We start from the raw sequence: 22,213 nt of genomic DNA on the forward strand, positions 1-22,213 counted from the left end.
GGCTGTGTGAACCTGAACAAGTTACTTAACTCTTAGTGCTATTTGAAAGGTAAAGAGAAGGTATTGACTTGAGTTGATAGAGGGAGTTCCTTGTTATCAGTGAAACCACAAGTTTAGTCCTTATTCTTATTGGAGGGATTAGTTCACATTATGTTGAACTGGCCTTTGTTATTCTATTTTATATTTAATCATCTACTACTCATAAGAATAGTCATAAAAATTATATCCAACCGTGAAAAAAATGTTCATATTTTTCTTTTTTTTCTTTTTTGTTGAGGGAGGAAGGGAGGGCAGTTGGGGTTAAGTGACTTGCCCAAGGTCACACAGCTAGTAAATTTGTCAAGTGCCTGAAGCCGGATTTGGACTCAGGTCTTCCTGACTCCAGGGCCCGTGCTCTACTCACTATACCATCTAGCTGCCCCCAAAAATGTTCATTTCTTATTCTGGTAACCTAAGAAGTGAAAGGTTCAACCTCTCCGGCCTAAGCAAAGCATCACTGAATTGAACCAAAATACATTCAGTCTTTCTCATCCATGATGGCATGATAAATCCAAAATTATTTGCCTTTAATTACGAAGTATTTGCATTGGCTTCTTCAAATATAGGTTTACCCAGCTTGTGATAATCAGGAGTTGATTTAATTATCTGACAAAACTGAAATATCTTAGACAACCAATGCCAACAATTTAGACAGATGACTTTGGGGAGGAAACCCTAGTTACCTAAATAATCTTCAACTCCATCCTCTGTGTTTTAGCTGTTAAAGAACGTTCTGAATTCCAGACAAAAGTAGCATTTTACAGTATCTACACTAAGCCAGAATGAGAGGCATTGTACACTGTGGTTAGGACACTGGACTTTGTGCCAGGAAAACTTGGGTTCAAACCCTCAGACATGTGTTAGCTGTGTCATCCTGGGAAGGCCACTTTGCTTCTCCTTGTTTCAATTTTCTACTCTATAAAATGAAGGAGGTGGTTTTGATGGTCTCTGAAGTTCCTCTCTAGCTCTCAATCCTTTGTCAGATCAGAGCAAAAAGGAACTATCAAATGTGTCTTCCCAGCTAGAAAATATTTTTAAAAGAAAACATGTCAAAGACATGTTATAGTGAAATAAGGATATTTCAGTACCTTTTAGAAAATTGTAAGCACCATTGAAATCATCTTGATTTTTAAGATGCGTTAAATTTTGAGTCCAGTCATTTTGTCAGCTTTGCAGCCCATGACTTATATGTTCAAATTCATGTAAACTTTATCTTATTTTTGTGATTTATGTCTATGCTTTCAAATTATTTTGCTTGTGCAGATAGTTTTTCCATTTTGAAAATATTGTTCACAATGAATTGTGTCTATAGCAGTATCTATTAACTTAGACTTCTGTTTCACTTTATCTAGAATATTATTGCCTTCTTTTACCATTTACTTACTCTTTGCTTGACAGATGTAGCATTTTTTAATGTTAGAATGTATTTATCTATATTCCCTTACAATTATTTATTCATTAAGCACTCCAGATTGATTTAGACCTTATGGTAAAGGTAACTTTATTTTCATAAAGCAAACATAATTTTAAGTTACAATGGTCTCACAATTCTGGATTTAACAAGGAAAAAATTAAACCATGTGCACTTTTATTTTAGGTTATTGATTTGGAAAAACGATTGAAAGCTTTTGAGAAAAAGTCAAGGAAACTGAAAGAAGCAAATAAAAAGTTAAGAAAAGAAAATGATGAAATAAAAGCTTCCTGTAAACAGCAGCAAGATGATGCAGAAGCAAAAGAAAAAGAGCTAACCCTTCTACAGAAAGAGAAGGAAGATGTGGAGAGAGACAGAAGTATTCTTGAATTCAAGATCAGGGAGCTGGAGTTGGAAGTCAAGTGCCTGAAGGAACAAGTAGCAGAAGTTAATTCTCTGAAGAAAAAAGTGGTGGAAATCAACAAGATGAGACAAGAAAATGAAAAGCTGAGGAAGCAGTTACAAGAAATTGAGGACCCAAATCAGATTCAGAAAGTTCATAGAATTCAGGAGATACAGGGGATGCAGCAGATGCAAGATATGCAACATATGAAGGAAATGCAATCAGTACAACCAGGACAGCCAATTCAGGCACCCCTATGGCCACCCAAACAGCCTGTAGCACAACTACCAACTCAACTACCGACACAGTTACCACCTCAGCTACCAACTCAACTACTGACACAGTTACCACCTCAGCTACCCGCTCAGCTGCCAACACAGCTACCAACTCAGCTACTGACACAGTTACCAGCTCAGCTACCTGCTCAGCTGCCAGTACAACTACCAACACAGTTAACAGCTCAGGTACCAACTCAGCCACCTGCTCAGCTGCCAACACGGCTTCCAGCACAGCTACCAACTCAGTCTCTAGTCCAGGCACCAGAAGTGCTTCCAGCCCAAATGCAGCTACCAGCACAGCCTTCAAGCCAACTACAAGTGGAGTCAGTTCAGCTGTACCTGAACAAAGCTATACCCAAGGAGCCCAGGTTGGAAGTGGTGAGCACTGAACAATGTAGACAATGTAAGACAACTACCACCAAGGTTAAATTTAAAGCAGCCAAGAAAAAAGGTGCCACGGGACATCCCCAGACTTTTCTCAATCAGTCCATCAAGGTTATGAGCAATATGTTTGAGAACTATAAGGACGACTGGGAGGATGTGAGTGAAAGCAGGTACGGCTCTCATTAACTTAGCTCTTTGGAGGGGACAGTGTGCATATGTAAAGCACTAGCAAATGGAGATTGAATTTCAACTACTGTCGATTTGGTATTCAGAAAAAATACTGTCAGATCCTTTGAAATATCTTGGGAGGTCTTGTTCTGAGCTTATTGACTGAAATTTGCATGCAAAATTAGCCACAACTGCATGAGTATTTGAATAGGTGCCAGGAAGCCCAAAAGAAGGCAATGCTTGATTTCTTCCAGTGATGCTATTTTCATGCAGTCATGAGGCTTGAAATTGACAGTTTGGCAGGTTGATTTAATTTGCTGGCCCTTTGCATATTCACCACTGACAGCTAAGGATTCCCAGGCAAGCCTACTAAGTCGGTTTAGTTATCTTGTGACATGCCGACCCAGGAGGAGAAACATTTTTTCCTTCTTAATTTAGTTAGATAAATTTTGAATGACCCATTTCAGCTTGTTACCAGATGTCTACAAGCTGTTTAACATCCTTTAAATTAAGAACCATCTTCACTAATTATTTCATGTATGTTTTATGCACAGTCATTGTACTAACTTTAATTGAATGATGGTAAAAAATTAGTTCTTTAAAGTTATCATGGTGCAGCTCTCCAGACTTGAATCATATAGCCCCCAGTGAATGGCAAGAGGAATGCACTAAAGATTTGTAATAGTTCCTTCCCTAATCTCTGCCCATGTATGTATCTATATACATATGTACAATAAATCCACAAGGGCAAATAAGTAGGTTTTTTAATAATCTTTGCTTATCACTTTTATATTTTGTCCTATATTCAAAACAAATAACAGACATCTCTAATTTTTATACTGTTTCAAAGGAACCAGTTTCTAATACTGTATGTTTAGCTTTTTTAATCATACTTTAATAAATTTTTGAAAACTTATTGCTAGTGTTAGGCAAATTTGATCAATTTTGGTATTGTGGGCCAATTTCTTAAAGTTGTTTTTAGAGAACCATAGATTACAGATTTGGATATCGTCTGGTTCAGCTGTCTATGTTCAAGGAGTGAAATATTACCAGAAACAAGACTTGCAACTTTCTGTGTGACGTTAGACAAGGCAATTGATTTTCTCTCCCCTCAGTTTATTCCTTTGCAAAGTTAAGTTGGACTAGTTGATTTCTAAAGTCTCTCTAGCTTTGAATTCCATTAGGTAGTGCACAATTCACAATTTTGCTTATGTCTTCCTGGGAAAGCATTAGATTTGAGATTGGGTGAGATCCTATCTCATTCACATCCTGACTAGGAGTTACCCTCCATCTTTAAGATATACTTCTATCTTAATTGTTCATAGTTCCTCAAGCTTTTGGTACCTGTCTCCTCATTCTATAAATAATATATTTTATTGTTGTTTATGGATAGATAGATAGATAGATACTGTGCATGTAAATATGTACATTCATATCGTCATGCTTTACATGAAAATTATTTAACTGCCTGCTCCGTTCTAATGCACATTCGTATGTACACATACTTGAGGAAATGTATTACATTGTTCTTCCTTTTTTATTTGGATTTGTCACTTGAGTTCTTTAACAATGAAACTTGATTACACTGTGAGAGTTAAGTATTATATTTACTATTGCATGACAAAGCACTTCCATGAAATACTGAGCTGCAAAGAATGCTCACACAATTAGATCCCAAAGCAGAACTTGACTGTCCTCAGAATGTTCTCCTTCTTTCAGCTTTTCGTAGTTGATGAAAGACGATATTGGCAACTTGGTGGCACAGTGGAGAGAGAGCTGGACTTGGAGTCAGAAAGATGAATTCAAATCTGGCCTCAGACAACTCCTCGTTGTGTGACCCTAGGCAAATTACTTAACTTCTCTCTGCCTCAGTTTCCTTAGTCATAAAAGAGAGGTAATAATTATGGCTACCTTCCAAGATTGTTATGAGGAACAAGTGAGATAATATTCATAAAAAATATAGCAAAAATTTAAACCTAACACAGATGTTAGACGTTAATATTCACTATTGTAAGATATTTTGAGCACTTCCTATATGCCAGGCACTGTGCTAAATGGTAGTAATATGAATACAAACAAAAACACAGCCATTCCCTTCCCTCAAGGAGCACAGGGCCCATTACATGAACATAGAGAGAGAAAAACGAACAATTCCTCTTTTTTTAAAAAAGGAAGAAGATTGATCGATAGGCTTGACCTTATGATACACAAATCAAAACCTATAGAAATAATTTTAGAACAAGCAGACATCACTCTAACAATTGGTAATCAAGTTTCATAACAGTACATACCAATGGATTTGTCAAATGTAACTGAAAATAGTTTAGCCCACACAGAGCCTTTAAGACAGCCATAAGTCCAAGGATGGAATGAAAAATCCCCCTATGGGTAGCATCCTCATGAACTGAGCCATGCCAATTTGTTTTGAAAACGAAGAGTTTTGTGGTGACAATTCAGGCGTAGGTCGTTGTGTCAGAAATCATATGATGGTTGTCCTTAAGGCTTCCTTTAATTCTCAACTAAATTCCCACCTGAGGAAATCTTCCTCCAGCCCTCTGAATTCCAGTGCTTTGCTTTTGTAAATTATTTCTTATTTGTCCTGGATTTAGCTCACTTTGTACATACTTGTTTGCATGCTTTTTTCTTCATTAGATTGTAAGCTCCTTGAGGTCAGGGACTGTCTTTTACCTCTTTTTGTATCTTCATCGCTTAGCTTAGTGCCTTGCAAATAGTAGGCATTTAATAAGTGTTTATTGATTGAAGGAGCCTAACTACATTTAAAATGCCTATTTCCAGATTGTGATAAACAATTGGCTGATCAAACCAGTCCCTAGAATTGGTTTGTCAGTATATATCGGATTTCTCAGACAAACAGTGCATGAATGCAGACTGGGTCAAGAATTGAAAAGGAGGAAGAGAGTTGGCTGGATTATCTTTAGGAAATTAAATGGACATTTTAATTATACTAAGCTTCTCCTTGATGCAGTGACCTGTCTTTTTCATAGCAATTGTTTTCTGGTGATGTTGTATGGCTACAAGTAATGCAACACCACAGTCTCTGAAAAATTAAAATTGAGGTTTGCCCAAAGTAAATGAAATTCTACATAGTGGGCAGAAGGGAGCCTCAGTATGTTACTAACAAAGAGTTGTGCAGGAGAATCAGTGTAAAGGAAGTCATTCAAGAGATCTATGACTGCATGAAAATGTAGTCTAGTCATGTAGCAAGATCAAGGCTTTAGTGATAGACAACCAACACGATCTATTGATAGCCATATGTCATAAGAGCTAGAGGAAAGCCTTGGTCATGTTTGACCCCACTGGAGGATTTGTGGAAGGATATGAACAAAAGTTGCACAGGATTAGAAGGCATTTATGGGTTGTAGCTTGCGTTATTAGAATGAGTACCTATGTCAACAAGATCAAAATTTTGTGTGTGTGTGTGTGTGTGTGTGTGTGTGTGTGTGTGTGTGTGGTGCTATTTGGCTATATGAATCATGGAATCCTATAGTCTCTGAAGAATTAAAATTGCAGTTGAGCCAGTGGAGAAAAATACCATGGATATAAGAGGAAAGTGGCATCAAAATATTGTCTGCAGTGTATGTGACCAGAAAGAATGTAGGCCAGTCATGTAACAGCCTCCTGGCTCTTCCAGAACAAGACACTACATCTCTTGGCCCTGAGCATTTTCTCTGGTTGTGCCCCATGCCTGGAATGCTCTCCTTCTTCTGTTCTGACTACTGACTTCTCTAGCTTCCTTGAAGTCCCAGCTAAAATCCCACCCTCTACCAGAAGCTTCCCCAACCTTCTTAATCCCCATGCCTTTCCTCTGTTAATTATTTCCTATTTTTCCTGTACATAGCTTGCTTTGTGTCTGTATTTGTTCACATGTTGTCTCTCCATTAGATTGTAAGCTCTGTGAGGCAGAGATGGCTTTTGCCTTTTTTTGTATCCTCAGTGCATAGCACAGTTCCTGGTACATTGTCGGCACTTAATAAATGCTTGTTGATTGATTAATGTAATGAAAACAAGGAAAATTGATAGCCCATATTCTGTACTAATTAACATGTAATGTTATAAAGTCTGTAGAAAGTCCCTTAGCAGTCTATATAAAACCCTCACAGAGAATTCGTGGGATTCAATAGATAAGAATTATGGAAGATGAGAACCACAGAATCATAAATTTGGAAATGACTTAATTTCTATCTAGTACAATATTAAAAATATATTATAATAACTATATTATATATATATTATAACTATGACAACTATTATAACTAAATACTATTTTAACTAAGTAAAGACTATTAGCTGGCATGTACCTGAATGAAAATACTTTTTTCCGTCTAACTTAATAAATGGTTTCTAACTAAAACTCTGGGGAAGAGGACTCTAGTACTTTGGTTGGCATCCCATTTCATTTTTAGACAATTCTAATTCTTAGGAGGCTTTTTCTAACATCAAACCTAAATTTGCCTTTCAGTGATTTCCACTATTGCTCCTAGATTTGCTATCTGGGACCAAGCAAAATCAATCAAATCTCTCTTCATTTTATCTCTTTACATTCTTGAAGACCAATGTTAAGCTTTTTAAAGTATTCTCTCTAGTCCAAACATCCCCAATTCATTCAGCTTTTAATCTGAACATTGGATTAGCCTTCATCCAGATTTTGGTAAAAATGTAAATCAGTGTAAAACCAAGGCCAGGTGCCAGAGGCTTTACATGAGAGAGCAACTTTGATATCAGGCTATTAATAACAATTCTTTGGGTTACTTCATTTAAATGTTCCAAATATCTCCACCAGGATAACTAGGGAAATGCTTTGGTTAAATCTAGGCAAAATAAATGTATAACAGTCCCTTAATCTACCAGTCTAGACCCTCTTTTTTAATATGTTTTTTTGTTTATTTTTTAAAAATTTATTTAATTTATTTAATATATTTAGTTTTCAGCATTGATTTTCACAACAGTTTGAATTACAAATTTTCTCCCCATTCCTACCCTCCTGCCCACTCCAAGATGGCATATATTCTGGTTGCCCCATTCCCCAGTCAGCCCTCCCTTCTGTCACCCCACTCCCCTCCCATGCCCTTTTCCCTTCTTTTCTTGTAGGGCAACATAAATTTCTACGCCCCATTGCCTGTGTAACTTATTTCCTAGTTGCATGCAAAAACTTTTTTTTTGTTTTTGAACATCTGTTTTTAAAACTTTGAGTTCCAAATTCTCTCCCCTCTTCCCTCCCCACCCATCCTCCCTAAGAAGGCAAGCAATTCAACATAGGCCACATGCGTATCATTATGTAAAACCCTTCCACAATTCTCATGTTGTGAAAGACTAACTATATTTTGCTCCTTCCTAACCTATCCCCCTTTATCCAGTATTCTCCCTTGACCCTGTCCCTTTCCAAAAGTGTTTTTGATTACCTCCTCCCCCTATCTGCCTTCCCTTCTATTGTCCCCCCATTTTTTATCTTCTTCCTCCTTCTTTCCTGTGGGGTAAGATACCCAATTAAGTGTGTATGGTATTCCCTTCTCAGGTCAAATCCGAGGAGAGCAAGATTCATTCATTCCCCCTCACCTGCCACCTCTTCCCTTCCTACAGAACTGCTTTTTCTTGCCACTTTTATGCAGATAATTTACCCCATTCTATCTCTCCCTTTCTCCCTTTCTCAATATATTCCTCTCTCATCCCCTAATTTGATTATATTTTTTTAGATATCATCCCTTCATATTCAACTCACCCTGTGTCCTCTGTCTATATGTATGTATACATATATATATATATACATATGTATATGTATACTTATACACACACACACACACATACACACACATATATATACACACACACATATGCATATTCCCTTCAGCTACTCTAATACTGAGGTCTCATGAATCATACGCATCATCTTTCCATGTAGGAATGTAAACAAAACAGTTCAACTTTAGTAAGTCCCTTGTGATTTCTCTTTCTTGTTTACCTTTTCATGCTTCTCTTGAGTCTTGTGTTTGAAAGTCAAATTTTCTATTCAGCTCTGGTCTTTTCACTGAGAAAGCTTGAAAGTCCTCTACTTTATTGAAAGTCCATATTTTGCCTTGGAGCATGATATTCAGTTTTGCTGGGTAGGTGATTCTTGGTTTTAATCCTAGCTCCATTGACCTCCGGAATATTGTATTCCAAGCCCTTCGATCCCTTAATGTAGAAGCTGCTAGATCTTGTGTTATTCTGATTGTGTTTCCACAGTGCTCAAATTGTTTCTTTCTGGCTGCTTGCAGTATTTTCTCCTTGATCTGGCAGCTCTGGAATTTGGCAACAATATTCCTAGGAGTTTTCTTTTTGGGATCTTTTTCGGGAGGTGATCGATGGATTCTTTCAATTCCTATTTTACTCTCTGGCTCTAGACTCTCAGGACAGTTTTCCTTGATAATTTCTTGAAAGATGATATCTAGGCTCTTTTTTTGATCATCGCTTTCAGGTAGTCCAGTAATTTTTAAATTATCTCTCCTGGATGTATTTTCCAGGTCAGTGGTTTTTCCAATGAGATATTTCATATCGTCTTCCACTTTTTCATTCCTTTGGTTCTGTTTTATAATATCTTGATTTCTCATCAAGTCACTAGCTTCCACTTGCTCCAATCTAATTTTTAATGTAGTATTTTCTTCAGTGGTCTTTTGGACCTCCTTTTCCATTTGGCTAATTCTTCCTTCCAAGGCATTCTTCTCCTCATTGGCTTTTTGGAGCTCTTTTGCCATTAAGTTAGTCTGTTTTTTAAGGTGTTATTTTCTTCAGTATATTTTTCAGTTGGTTTTTTTTGGGGGGGGGGTCTCCTTTAGCAAGTCATCGACTTGTTTTTCATGGTTTTCTGACATCATTCTCATTTCTCTTCCCAATTTTTCCTCTACTTCTCTGACTTGCTTTTCCAAATCCTTTTTGAGTTCTTCCATGGCCTGAGGCCAGTTCATGTTTTTCTTGGAGGCTTTTGATATAGACTCTTTGACTTTGTTGACTTCTTCTGGCTGTATGTTTTGGTCTTCTTTGTCACCAAAAAAAGATTCCAAAGTCTGATTCTGAATCTGAGTCTGTTTTCACTGCCTGGCCATGTTCCTATCCAACTTACTTGACCCTTGAGTTTTTCATCAGGGTATGACTGTTTGTAGAGTAAAGGGTAATTTGTTCCAAGCTTGGGGGGTTGCCCTGTTGTTTTCAGAGCTCTTTCTATACAGCCAGCTCTGCCCCACCAGCACTCCTCCTTCCCCAATAACCACTAACTAGGACCTGACTCAGATCTTCAGTAGGCTCTGCACTCCTGCTCTGATCCGCCACTTATTTCCTCCCATCAGGTCGGCCTGAGGCTAGAAGCAACTGTAGCTGTAGATCTGTAGCTGCACCACCCCACTGCCTCCAGGCGGTGGCTGAACAGGGAACTTTCACTCTGTGCCCTGCAGCTTTTCCCACTAACCTTCTCTGTTGTCTTTGGTGTTTGTGGGTTGAGAAGTCTGGTAACTGCCACAGCTCACTGATTCAGGGCGCTAGGGCCTGTTCCGCCCGGCTGGTCTGGTTTTTCCTGTGCCACCCATGTGGGGCTCCTCTCCCCTCTGCTCCCAGTTCTGTGTGCAATAGACCTCACCCAGCAACCCTCCAGGCTGTCCTGGGCTGGAGCCCTACTTACCTCTGCTACTTTGTGGGTTCTGCATTTCTAGAATTGGTTCAGAGCCATTTTTTATAGGTTTTTGGAGGGACCTGGGGGGGAGCTCACACAAGTCCCTGCTTTCCAGCTGACATCTTGACTCCACCCCCTAGACCCCTTTTTTAATGATTTAGTAATGCTCAGTGATGGCCAGTTTGATTCTCCACCTCTCATTTGTTCTTCCTTCCAGAAGCTGCTCTTCTTCTATTCTAGGTAGTATTTCATCTGTTCTAGACTGTTGAGACTTTTCCCTCTCTTCAGGCATCAGTCTTTCTTGACTACTAGGGCAGTATGTACTAAGGTTTGGTGAATTTTAGGTTGAATCATTGCAGTGGTGGGATTCAGTTGGTTTGCACCAGTTTGGCAGAACTGGTACCTAATTTTAGGTCGGATTCACCAAACCAGTTGTTAGTGGGGGCAGGGCCTGTGCCCACTCAGCTGGGTTCAGTGGAGAACTGGTTGTTAATTTATTTGAATCCCACCACTGAATCATTGTCTAGAAGAGATTCTCAGACTCCACTCAGGATACCACAGATAGACCACTAGATGATCTGCTACCCATGCAGTCGGTAACTCAGAGTATTGACAGAGTGTACAGTACAACAGGGCATTGTGGGAAATAATTCAGCAAAATGGCCCTCTTTTTTTTAATAAGATTTACATGCAGGAGAGTTTTTTTTCCTTTCCCCTTTTTGTTTTCATTTCTTTATTTGCCACATTTCTTTTTGTTTTGAGGTGGTTGCAAATTGAAAGGGCTAGCCACACTGTTCATTAAGCCATCTTGCTTAATGTCTGGGATCATAAGATCTTGATCTACTCACTACATACTCGAACTCTGCTTTCTTTAGGCTAAAATTACCTAATCTGTAATCTGCAATTTTGTACTTTAGCCCTGTTATATTTAGTTAGATTATATACATGCTATGAATTTCAGAGATGATTGGCAACCCTTTCATTGTCTTCTAAAAGCTGAAGTGAAACGAATGAAATTTGAGTCATGGACTCTCAGACTAATTTAGACAGCACCCTAGAGTTTTTTTAGTCCAGTCTAATCTTGAAAAACCCAGATTCCATTTGAACTCCACTGCTAATGAGAAAGTCATGATCTTTTTAGAGAGTGCTTCCAATATTTGGAAAACTTATATTTGATTGCTAGAATTTCTCAAACCAAAAATAATTTGCACTAATTTGTAGTATAATGATTTGAAAATTTGAAAATAGTGTTTATTTTGTCACATATATAATATGTACATATAACAAATAAGATTTAAGAAATTGATATATGTGTATATATAGCTATATTGATATATAATATGCTTATATATAATATATTTATATAGTTACTTACATATTATATATGTTACATATATATACATATATATGTATATTTGGTTACCTGTTTAGTAAATCTGCCTACATACCTACTACTACTCCTGTCGAAGTTTAAATTAGTTTCACTTTCTTACTGTTTCATAGCAAAATCCACAAAGCCTCACAGGTTCCTTCTAATAAGTTGTTTCTTCTGCTTAGCTTAATATAGGCAATTCAACATTTGCATTACTATTATCCCCCTTTCAAAGTGTATTTTAAATGGTAGGGCCCATCTGGCAGTTCATATACATCAGTAAGCCATCTCTGACAGCTTTTTCATATGACATTTCCACTAGTGTGCATCATTGTAAATTTGCCTGGGGGATATTAGAGATTTGAAAATAATAATTAACTTGAATCTCTGTTGCTGTACTATCATTTCCTTTAATTAACACTACAGCTGTAGCCACATAGTAAAGCACAAAGTAAAATGGAGATTTTATAGTTATCTTGTGTTCTTGATTAATGTAGATGTCTACACTCTATAATTCTAACCTTCCTGCCAAGTATCCTTGGAACATTTATGGAGTTAATTCTTTTTAACTTTACCTAAAGTTGGTAAAATTATTTGAAGACTCAATCTGGAAAGACATAAATTATTTTTAATAAATTTTCTTCTTGAATTTTTCCTACTAAAGTGATTCTGAAGAACTGACCTCTGAAAACCTAGGAACAATCATTGTGGAAACATCCCAAAAAGTCAGTCCAAGAAAAGATAAAGGGGAGCAGACAGAAGAGCAAGCAGAAGAGAAAGAAATTACATTAGCTATAGAAAGTCCAATCAGAAAGGTATATAATATAGCTTTATCTATTTATAAAATTTATTTTAATAGTTCTTCAAACTTCTTTAAGTTGCCTATACTGACATCATGATTAATGATTTTAAGCTTGTGTTACTAATTTAAAAATTCTTTTCAAATGGCGTACAATAAAAATTAAAATTAATTATATTGTATATCCTGGTGATGCTTCATCTGTAAAGCAGTAGTTAAAGAAAAATTAGTTACATTTTTATTAATAAATGAAAATATTAGATAACCTCATAAATTTTAATCTTAATTATATTTAATGTTCTCTACCTAATGAGCACCTCAGATAAGGGTCCTCATTAGGTAGAGAACATTTGCACTCACAAAGTATCATTTTTAGATTCATCTAAGCATAAAACAATAAATATTTATTCTTCTGGAGGCAACTTAGTTTGTTTTGTTTCCTTTGGAGGAACTCAGCACTAACGTAGACTATTTTTTTAAAAACACTACCTTTTCTCCTTATCCTTCCAGTCAGTCAGAAAGCATTTTTAAAGAACTTACTATGTGCTAAGCAGTGGTCTCAGTGCTGGTGATGCCAAGAAAAGCAAAAAAAAAAACCAACAAAAAAAACCCTTGGTCTCCGCCCTCTAGGTTCTCACTTCTAAAAATAGGAAGTGAAAAACATTTAAACTACAGCTTACTTAATAATAATTAATAATACTTTCTCAGTGCACTGCCATGCCTGCCCTCTTAGCACAAACCAGTATAAAGTTGGAAGATAAATGTTTTCTTTGGCCCTAAACACTAGATTGTTCTTTCATTAAAACTGTAGGAAGCTATGCTCTTTAAAGCTCTTTTATACCTGATTGTTTAGCTGACCCAGACTGACTTCTTTAGGGTTCCTAGAAAAAGTCTGCAATCGACGAAGGACACAGAAAATTTATAGTTGCTTAGAGTTAATAGATACTGTCATAGATGATGTAGGTTGTCTCATACGTCATAAAAAATCCCTACTACAGTAGCAGCTCTTTCAAATGATCATCAGCTTCTAGTTGAACACCTCAAATAATGGGGACCTCACTGCTTTCTATGAGCAGCTCATTCCTTTTTTGCATAGCTCTAATAACAATTAGATGAAGCTTTTTACTGTTTAAATAAAAGAAAATCTTTACTTTCCAGCTTTGTGCCAATTTAAGCTTAGCACTGGCCATCTTCACCACACCTGGAATAGACTCCCTTTTGACCTCCCCTTGCTGTAGTCCCTCTGTTATTTTAAGATGCAGCCCAGGCACTATTTTCTGCATGCAACTTTTCCTGATGCCCCTGACTTCTCGTGCCTTTCCTTCTAAACAACCTTATACTTCATAGACTACTACGCTACTTCTTAACTTTCCATTTATACTGTGTATATGTGTGTGTATGTATGTACTTGTTGTCTCCTCCATTTGAATGTGAACTCTTTGCAAGTGTATTTAGTTACTTCCCATTTGGGCTCAGGAAAATAAATGTAATCCATCTTGCATAAGGCAAACCTTCAAATCATTGAAGACAATGAGCACAGTCATGCTTCCCTCTTAAAATCTTCTCTACTGAAGACTAAATATTTCTAGTTCCTAGGACATGATTTTGAGTCCCAGAAAAATGCCTTCTACATAGTAGATGCTACTTACATACGTGCTGAATTTAATTTAACTTAATCACCATTTTTAACCTGCCACTTTGGCAGGCTCCACAAATATTGTTTTGATGCATGCCATTCCTGTCTCCTAATTTGTGATTGTTGACAGATACTACCTGATTGATGAATTTTGTCCTTGTAAAGCATATAGACAAATAATGTATCAAATATAATTATCAAGTATAATTAAGTCTTTTCAATTGACTTATATCCTGTTTTGTTTGTTTACATGGTATACCTGTGGAATAACATGACCACCTTTTAAAAAAATACATATTGGGATATATACATCCAGGAGAGTGCTGTATCCTTGAGGCTATGTTTTGTACAGTAGAAAGAACTCTGTATTTGGAGTCAAAGGTCCTGGATTTGAATCATACTCCTATGTTCTACCTTGATTAAATTACCTAATGTTTCTGAATTTCTCCTCTGTGAAATGAGTTAGACTTAATCTTTATGTGCTATGATCTTAAAACATTTTTGGAGCTCTTCTCTTGAAATTTACTTTGGTCTGTGACACATTCTTTTTAACCTTGCAGGATGAAATTGGTTTTTCTTAATTGCTGAAATTAATTTTCTGCTCAGTCTGGTGATTAAAGGAGATAGCTGATCAAACTAGGAAGTGCTATTTTTGAGTAAGAAATAATATGTGACCATAGAATAAGAACTGTTTCCTTGGGTGGATTTAAATGGACTCTGGGAATTGTGCCAGAAGAGTAGCTCCAAAAATGTTATGAGCAATAGAAACATGGTTGGAGAAGGTGCGGAGTGTCACAGGGTAATTAGTTTTTTTGAAGGAAAACATTCACTGGGTCCAAGATACCAAGAAACAAAACAGAAAAAAAACCACAAAAAACCAGCTTTGTGGCTTTATAGTAATACTACATTTAATCATTCATTTTGTTTATCCATTATCTATAAAGTGTACAAGCCATTGTCACAATGAGAATTTATGTCAGCATTCTTTATTTTATGGTATTCAATGGAACTGAATAAATTATAGTAAACATGCCTATATCAAGTAATGTGGCAGTTATTTTAGATTAGATAGTGCTTTTTTTCTCTGCTAAGAGCTTATCTTAAAAAGTAAATGCTGTATTTTAAAGTTTTAGAATACTATTTTCCTCCTAATGACTACCAAGAAATGCTTTTTTAAAAATGACAATGTTTCTTCAGAAATGCCATCTAAACTAAAATACTTTACTCATTAATTTGTTCCAGAATTGAGGTCTTCAGAGAATTTCTAATTCATAATAAGCAATCTTTTTTTAATCTGAATTAATTTTTATGCTAAAGCATAAACAAAAACTAAGTACCTAACCAAAATTTTTGCCATTTAAAAAAAATCCCACCACAGTAATACTGATTCCTGTTTTTAAGTTTTAAACATGTTAACAACTATGTATATCTATGTCTTTTTAAATTCCTTTTTGAAAAGCAATATTTACTATTGAAGAGCAGTTTTGGAAAGTGAGCCAGTACAACTCTGTTATATTTAATCTTAGTATACCATTGTCAAGGATGTCTGGAGAAAAGTATACTCCTTGAGGGATAGTAATTCATTTACCTACACACATTACTTTATCTTTTAATCTGGGTGCAACAGAGAGTAGTGGTTGAATTGCTTTCTTAATTTCCTTATGATTATTTTTCCCCTTCTGTGTTGATTTCAGGAATCTATTATTTTCTTAATTCATGAGTTATCTTTCCTTGCATCTTGCATAGATATCTGAAAGCCTCATACTATTACTTGAAGACAATTCTTGATTATCCCTAGCATAAGAGTGCAAGGATAGCATGTGTAATTGAAATGCACAGATTATCTTTAAAAATCAATTCAGTTAATAGTTTTAGTCTCTTTCTCCTTCTGTGACTGGTAACTAAATAGAACAACTTAAATTTCATTTCCTCTATTTGCCCAGGTCCACTGCTGACATCATAGTGAAATATCAAAGGAGTGGTCAGGCAGGATTGAAAAAAGGAGTAATGGACTTATATACCCAGAATCAAAATAATTAAAGTCTCACAATATGTTTTATTTTAATACTTGTCATGTTTGGTCCTACTTTTCTTTAAAGGGCCTTAAAATTCATTCCGGTGAGTTAACTTACCTTTGGCCTGCTAGTTAAATTTCTAGTTCTAACCAATAAATTGTGATTTGGGGGCAAGAACAAAATACAATCTTGCTAATTTGTTTTTCATATTTATCTGATATGAATTTTATTTGCTCTTCATATGTTTTAAGTAAGTAAAATTATTGTTTTATGTTATTTAACTAGAGTTTTTAAATACTAATCTAATTGGTATGAGGCTTTTAAATTCAGGATATCAATAATAAGGATTATAGAAGATCATCTTCACAGAAGAAGAAAATTAGTGCTTTGAGGAGTGCATATGCACCAGCCACTATTAAAGGTGAGAATGTATTGAAATTGGCATAACCGTCATTTTAAATTTTACAAAATACTAAAAACCATCATTTACCACATTGTTTGTTTAGTTAAGAAAGAAAATGAGAACAATGTAAATGCCAAGAAACCAGTTGCATCCATGCAGCAGCAAATCAGTATGCTACAGGATTTGAAAAAGTCTGCTGAAGCTTCTTTGAAGGAATTAAAAGAAGCCAATGAAAAGCTTACACAGCAACAACAAATAACTGATCAAAAACTTCAGACCACCAAACAAACCGTAAAGGTAAAGACAACTTTACTGATAAGTTGTGTCATAAGATTTTGACAAAAATATATATTTTATTTGCAATATTGTTTAGCTCACATTTATGTAATTTATACGTGTGTAAATCTATAGTTCAGTAACTTAAGGAGGTGTGCTACTAGATTTCTTAAGTAGAGGAGTGCACTCAAGAAGAAAGTTGCCTGGGGAATAGATGGATAGGTACTAATTAAAAAAGATAATATGATTCTATTAATTTTGAGTTTCATATTCTATTTTACATTTTTATTTTTTGGTCCTCTCCATAGTGGTTTTAGTCTTTATTCTGTGTTACATTTTAGTTTATGGGTTAATATACTGACATATTCAACTTTTGTATAAAAAAGTAATTTGAATCACATTAATTTTAAACTAAATATCTAACTTAATTTAATCATATTAAAAAGTGCCTTGCTTGGAATTAAATTCCTAATCTTGTACACTTTTTTTCCTTTTCATGTACTCTGCAATCTAACCCTATCACATATCACCTGTCCTGGTACACAGCACTCCATCTTCCATCTCTGTGCTTTTGCACAGGCTGTCATGCCTGAAATAATCTTCATCCTCACATCTGTCTGCCTCTTAGAATTCCTGACTTGCTTCAAGACTCAGGTCCAACCACCCCTTTCCCTGAACTTGGCTGCTGGAGCCTTCTCCTCCATGTTTACTTCGTTTAGACCTATACACATCCTGTTTCCCCTATTAGAACTTCAGTCTTTGAGGTTAGGGACTGGATGCATTATTCTTATTGGTTTTTTTCTTAGAAATTAATTCATTTTTAGTTTTCAGCATTCTCTTCCATAAGTTTTAAATTTTCGTCACCTCCCTCCCCTCCACCTTCCCCAAAGATGGTGTGCAAGCCAATATAAGTTCTACATATACATTCTTATTAAACATATTTTCACATTAGTCATGTTTGTATAGAAGAATTAGAATGAATGGGAGGGACCATGTGAAAGAAAAAAAAACAACAAAAAGAGAGAGAAAATAGTATACTTTGATCTGCATTAAGCTCCATAGTTCTTTCTCTGGATGTGGATGTCATTTTCCATCATGAGTCTTTTGGAGTTGTTTTAGGTCCTTGCATTGCTGAGAAGAGCTACGTCTATCCAAGTCAGTCATCAAGCAATGTGGCTGTTAGTGTGTACAGTGTTCTCCTGGTTCTGCTCACTTCACTCAGCATCAGTTCATATAAGTCTTTCCAGGTTTTTCTGAAGTCCACCTGTTCTTCATTTCTTATAGTACAATAGTATTCCATTACATTCATATATCACAGCTTGTTCAGCTATTTCCCAACTGATGGGTATCACCTCAATTTCCAGCTCTTGGCTACCACAAAAAGAGCTGCTATAAATATTTTTGTACATGTGGGTCCTTTTCCCTTTATGATCTCTTTGAGATATAGCCCTAGAAGTGGTATTGCTGGGTCAAAGGATATACACATTTTTTTTTTGCCAGGGGTGGGAAGGTGGGGCAATTGGGGTTAAGTGACTTACCCAAGGCCACACAGCTAGTACATATGTCAAGTGTCAGAAGCTGGTTTTGAACTCAGGTCCTCCTGACTCCAGGGCCAGTGCTCTACTTGCTGCGCCACCTAGCTGCCCCCCTCAAAGTATGCAAATTTTTATAGCCCTTTAAGCATAGTTCCAAATTCCTCTCCAGAATGGTTGGATCAGTTCACAACTCCACCAAAAATGTATTAGTGTCCCAATTTTTCCATATCTTCTCCAGCATTTATCATTTTCCTGTTTTGTCATGTTAGTCAAGATGATAGGTATGATGTGGTACCTAAGAGTTATTTTGATTTGCATTTCTCTAATCAATAGTGATTTAGAGCATTTTTTCATATGATTGTAGATAGCTTTAATTTCTTCCTCTGAAAACTGCCTGTTCATATCCTTTGACCATTTATCAATTGGGGAATGACTTGTATTCTTATAAATTTGACTCAGTTCTCTGTATATTTTAGAAATGAGGCCTTTATCAGAGACACTGGTTGTAAATTCTTTTTCTCCAGTTTTCTGCTTCCCTCCTAATCTTGGTTGCATAGGCTTGGTTTGTGCAAAAACTTTTCAATTTGATGTAATCAAAATTACCCATTTTTCATTTCATAATGCTCTCTATCTCTTGTTTGGTCGTAAATTCCTCTATTCTCCATAAATCTGACAGGCAAACTCTTCCTTGCTCTCCTTATAGTGTCAGCCTTCATATCTAAATTGTGTACCCATTTGGACTTTATTTTGGTATATGGTATGAGACCTTGGTCTATGCCCGGTTTTTGCCATGCTATTTTCCAGTTTTCCCAGCAGTTTTTGTCAAATAGTGAATTCTCATCCCAGAAGCTGGAGTCTTTGGGTTTATCAAACAGTAAATTACTATAGTCATTGACTACTGTGTCTTGTGTACCTAACCTATTCCATTGATGCACCACTCTATTTCTTAGCCAATATCAAGTAGTTTAATGATTGCTACTTTATAATACAATTTAAGATTTGGTATGGCTAAGCCACTTTCCCTAGCATTTCTTTTCATTAATTCCCTTGATATTCTGGACCATTTTTTCTTCCAGATGAATTTTGTTATTATTTTTTCTAGCTCCATAAAATAATTTTTTGGTAGTTTGATTGGTATGGCACTGAATAAGTAGATTAATAGAAGTAGAATTACCATTTTTATTATATTAGCTCGGCCTACCCATGAGCAACTGATGTTTTTCCAGCTATTTAGATCTGACTTTATTTGTGTGAAAAGTGTTTTATAATTGTGTTCATGTAGTTTCTGGGTTTGCTTTGGCAGGTAGACTCCCGGATATTTTATAATGTCTACAGTAACTTCAAATGGAATTTCTCTATCTCTTGCTATTGGGCTTTGTTAGAAATGTAGCAGTGTTATGCAACCCAGTAAGTGCTTAAGAAATACTTATTGATTAACTGATCTACTTAATTGAGCTGATCTTTGTGCATATTCTCATTCAGTCATAAAGCAAGTCAAGATTTTTCTTTAAAGAAACATTCCTATTAAATTCTCAGGGAAAGACACAGGGAAATTGTTGTTTTATCTTAAAACAATCAGTAATTTGGTTTTACTCCACTGTCCAGTATTTTGTTTATTATGACTGGGAAAAGCATGATTAACCTCTCAATTGCATAGGATTAGTCTTAGACTAGCAGTGTCTGTGCCCTAGTTCTGTCCCAGGTTTAAAACTATACCTCCATTATACCCAGGTCTCAAACTGTTGTTGGAAGGTTAATGGCAGCCCAATGTGGCCAAATCACCCACTGATAGTAAGAGGGCTGATCCAATTCTTAAAGTCTGGAGAGGAGTACTGGACAGGACCAAGTCCTGTGTCAGTATTTAGATGAGACAGTTAAAGTTATAGCCTCTTGGCATTCCCAACTCAGCTTTAGAAGTCAGGGAAGCCTGATTCTACTTGAGGTTGAAAGTTTGTCAAATTCTGCTTCAAAACCTCTGATCTGATGACAGTTTTTCTTACTTTATTTTTACTTAATGCCACAAGTCATTTGGTCTTGCTTTCTCAAAACAAATGAAAAGTTTTACAAAATGAGATGACTATTAGAAACATACACACAATAGAATGTAATACACAATATATGACTTAGAAGAAGCTTGGAGTTTGAACAAAAGAGCAATTTTCTGTATCACAGCTGGAACAGAAATACATTTTATTTGGAAACTGGAAAGTGGCAGACTTGCTTGCACCTACTTACAACTTGCATTGTGAGCAAAAAAAAGATAAAAGAGTAATGCAGGGCTTTTTGGTTGGTGGCAGCCGTCAGGGAGGCTAAGTGCAAGCCAGGAAGGGGGCCTCAAATACATCCAGGAACTATGGAGTAAGAAGCAATAGGATGTCATGCGATTCTTCCTGTACATGTGCTACCAGCAGTACCACCAACTGTCTGACCTGCACTGAGCCCCCTTGGTACACCAGATCCAACAAATCTTGCAGATTGGAGGACCAAAGCCAAGCAAGATTATATCATCTACCATATTTATGTTTGTCATGGTGGCTGAAAGCGTCCAGTTCCTAAGGGTGTAACCTCTGGTAAACCTGTGCATCATGGTGTCAATCAGAGAAAGTTTTCCAGGAGCCTTCTGTCTGTAGCAGAAGAATATGTTGGCTGCCACTGTAGGGCCCTAAGAGTCTTGGACTCCTACTGGGTGGGTGAAGATTCAACCTATGAATTCTTTGAGGTTATTCTTATTGATTCATTCCATAAAGCTATCAGATGAAACCCAGACACTCAGTGGATCACCAAGCCAGTGCACAAACACAGAGAGAGGTTCAGGCTTACCTCAGCTGACTAGAAGAGCTGGAGTCTTGGAAAGGGTCACAAATTCCACCATACTATTGGAGAATCTCACCGGGCTGCTTGGAGAAGGTGCAATACTCTCCAACTTCATTGATACCACTAATTGGTACACATTAATTTGTAAACTTAAACATTTAATAAACAGCATATAGGATGGGAAAAAAGAGTAGTGCAGGAATTAAACTAAAAATCACAGAAACCAATTCTAATTCCCTTTCTTACAATCAATTACTCTTGAGATGCTGTACTAGTGCTACCAAGTGGGAAATCCACATTTTAAACAGAGATTTGGGCTATCCACCAAGTGAAATTTAAGGAGGTAAAAAAACTGTTTTCCTCATGGCAGGGTTCATGTACATTTTAAAGAGCATGGTGGTTCAGTTGAGCAGATGACTTGTAACCACATTCTTTTCTGAACACATGGTAGGAAAGCTTTCCAAAATGACTTAGGCCAGTCATTGTAAAACTCAAGTTGTTACAAAGTAAATGCCATACTTAGACTGTTGTGCAATAAGTGATCTTAAATTTCCATTAAAATCTCCATTGGGCTAGATATATTTTCCTGGTTATAGAAACATACAAGAAATATTGAAGAGAGGAAAAATGACCTTTGAAAATGATACCTTAATATTTTCACTTTAAAATGACTACAAAACAAATTCAAAATATTTTACCAACTGTGAGACAGTCAAATAAGTACGATTTGTAATTGACTAAAATTACAGTTCTTTATAATTTCTGTCCACTTGAATAATGTAGTAAAATTCTACAAACATTAGTTTCTTCTCCTGATAAACAAGCATTGTAAGGGACTTGAAATCGAAAAAAATATGCTAGCTTTAGGTACAGACATTTATTCTTCAGTCAGCATTTTATTATAATCTTCTAGGCCTGTAACATTAAAAATGCAGCCCAGGATAAAACATTACAGATATTCATTTTTCAACATATTTTGTAGCTCATTGAACCTGAGGATTTGGGGTATCTTTTGATCTCAAA

At 36.2% G+C, this 22,213-nt stretch overlaps 1 protein-coding gene and 1 pseudogene across 1 annotated transcript in view; both read left to right on the plus strand.

Annotated features, from left to right (window-relative positions):
• The window catches only part of CNTLN (centlein), a 440,159-nt gene that overhangs the window by 284,212 nt on the left and 133,734 nt on the right, over positions 1–22,213 (plus strand). Inside the window, exons 16-20 of the mRNA XM_036739595.1 lie at positions 1,637–2,048; positions 2,334–2,685; positions 12,377–12,527; positions 16,493–16,583; positions 16,669–16,862. Of these exons, the coding sequence (XP_036595490.1) occupies positions 1,637–2,048; positions 2,334–2,685; positions 12,377–12,527; positions 16,493–16,583; positions 16,669–16,862 (1,200 nt within the window). The remainder of the gene's footprint in view (positions 1–1,636; positions 2,049–2,333; positions 2,686–12,376; positions 12,528–16,492; positions 16,584–16,668; positions 16,863–22,213) is intronic.
• LOC118831070 lies at positions 20,144–21,308 on the plus strand (annotated as a pseudogene).

This window comes from Trichosurus vulpecula, chromosome 9, assembly GCF_011100635.1.
Source record: "Trichosurus vulpecula isolate mTriVul1 chromosome 9, mTriVul1.pri, whole genome shotgun sequence".
NCBI lineage: Eukaryota > Metazoa > Chordata > Mammalia > Diprotodontia > Phalangeridae > Trichosurus > Trichosurus vulpecula.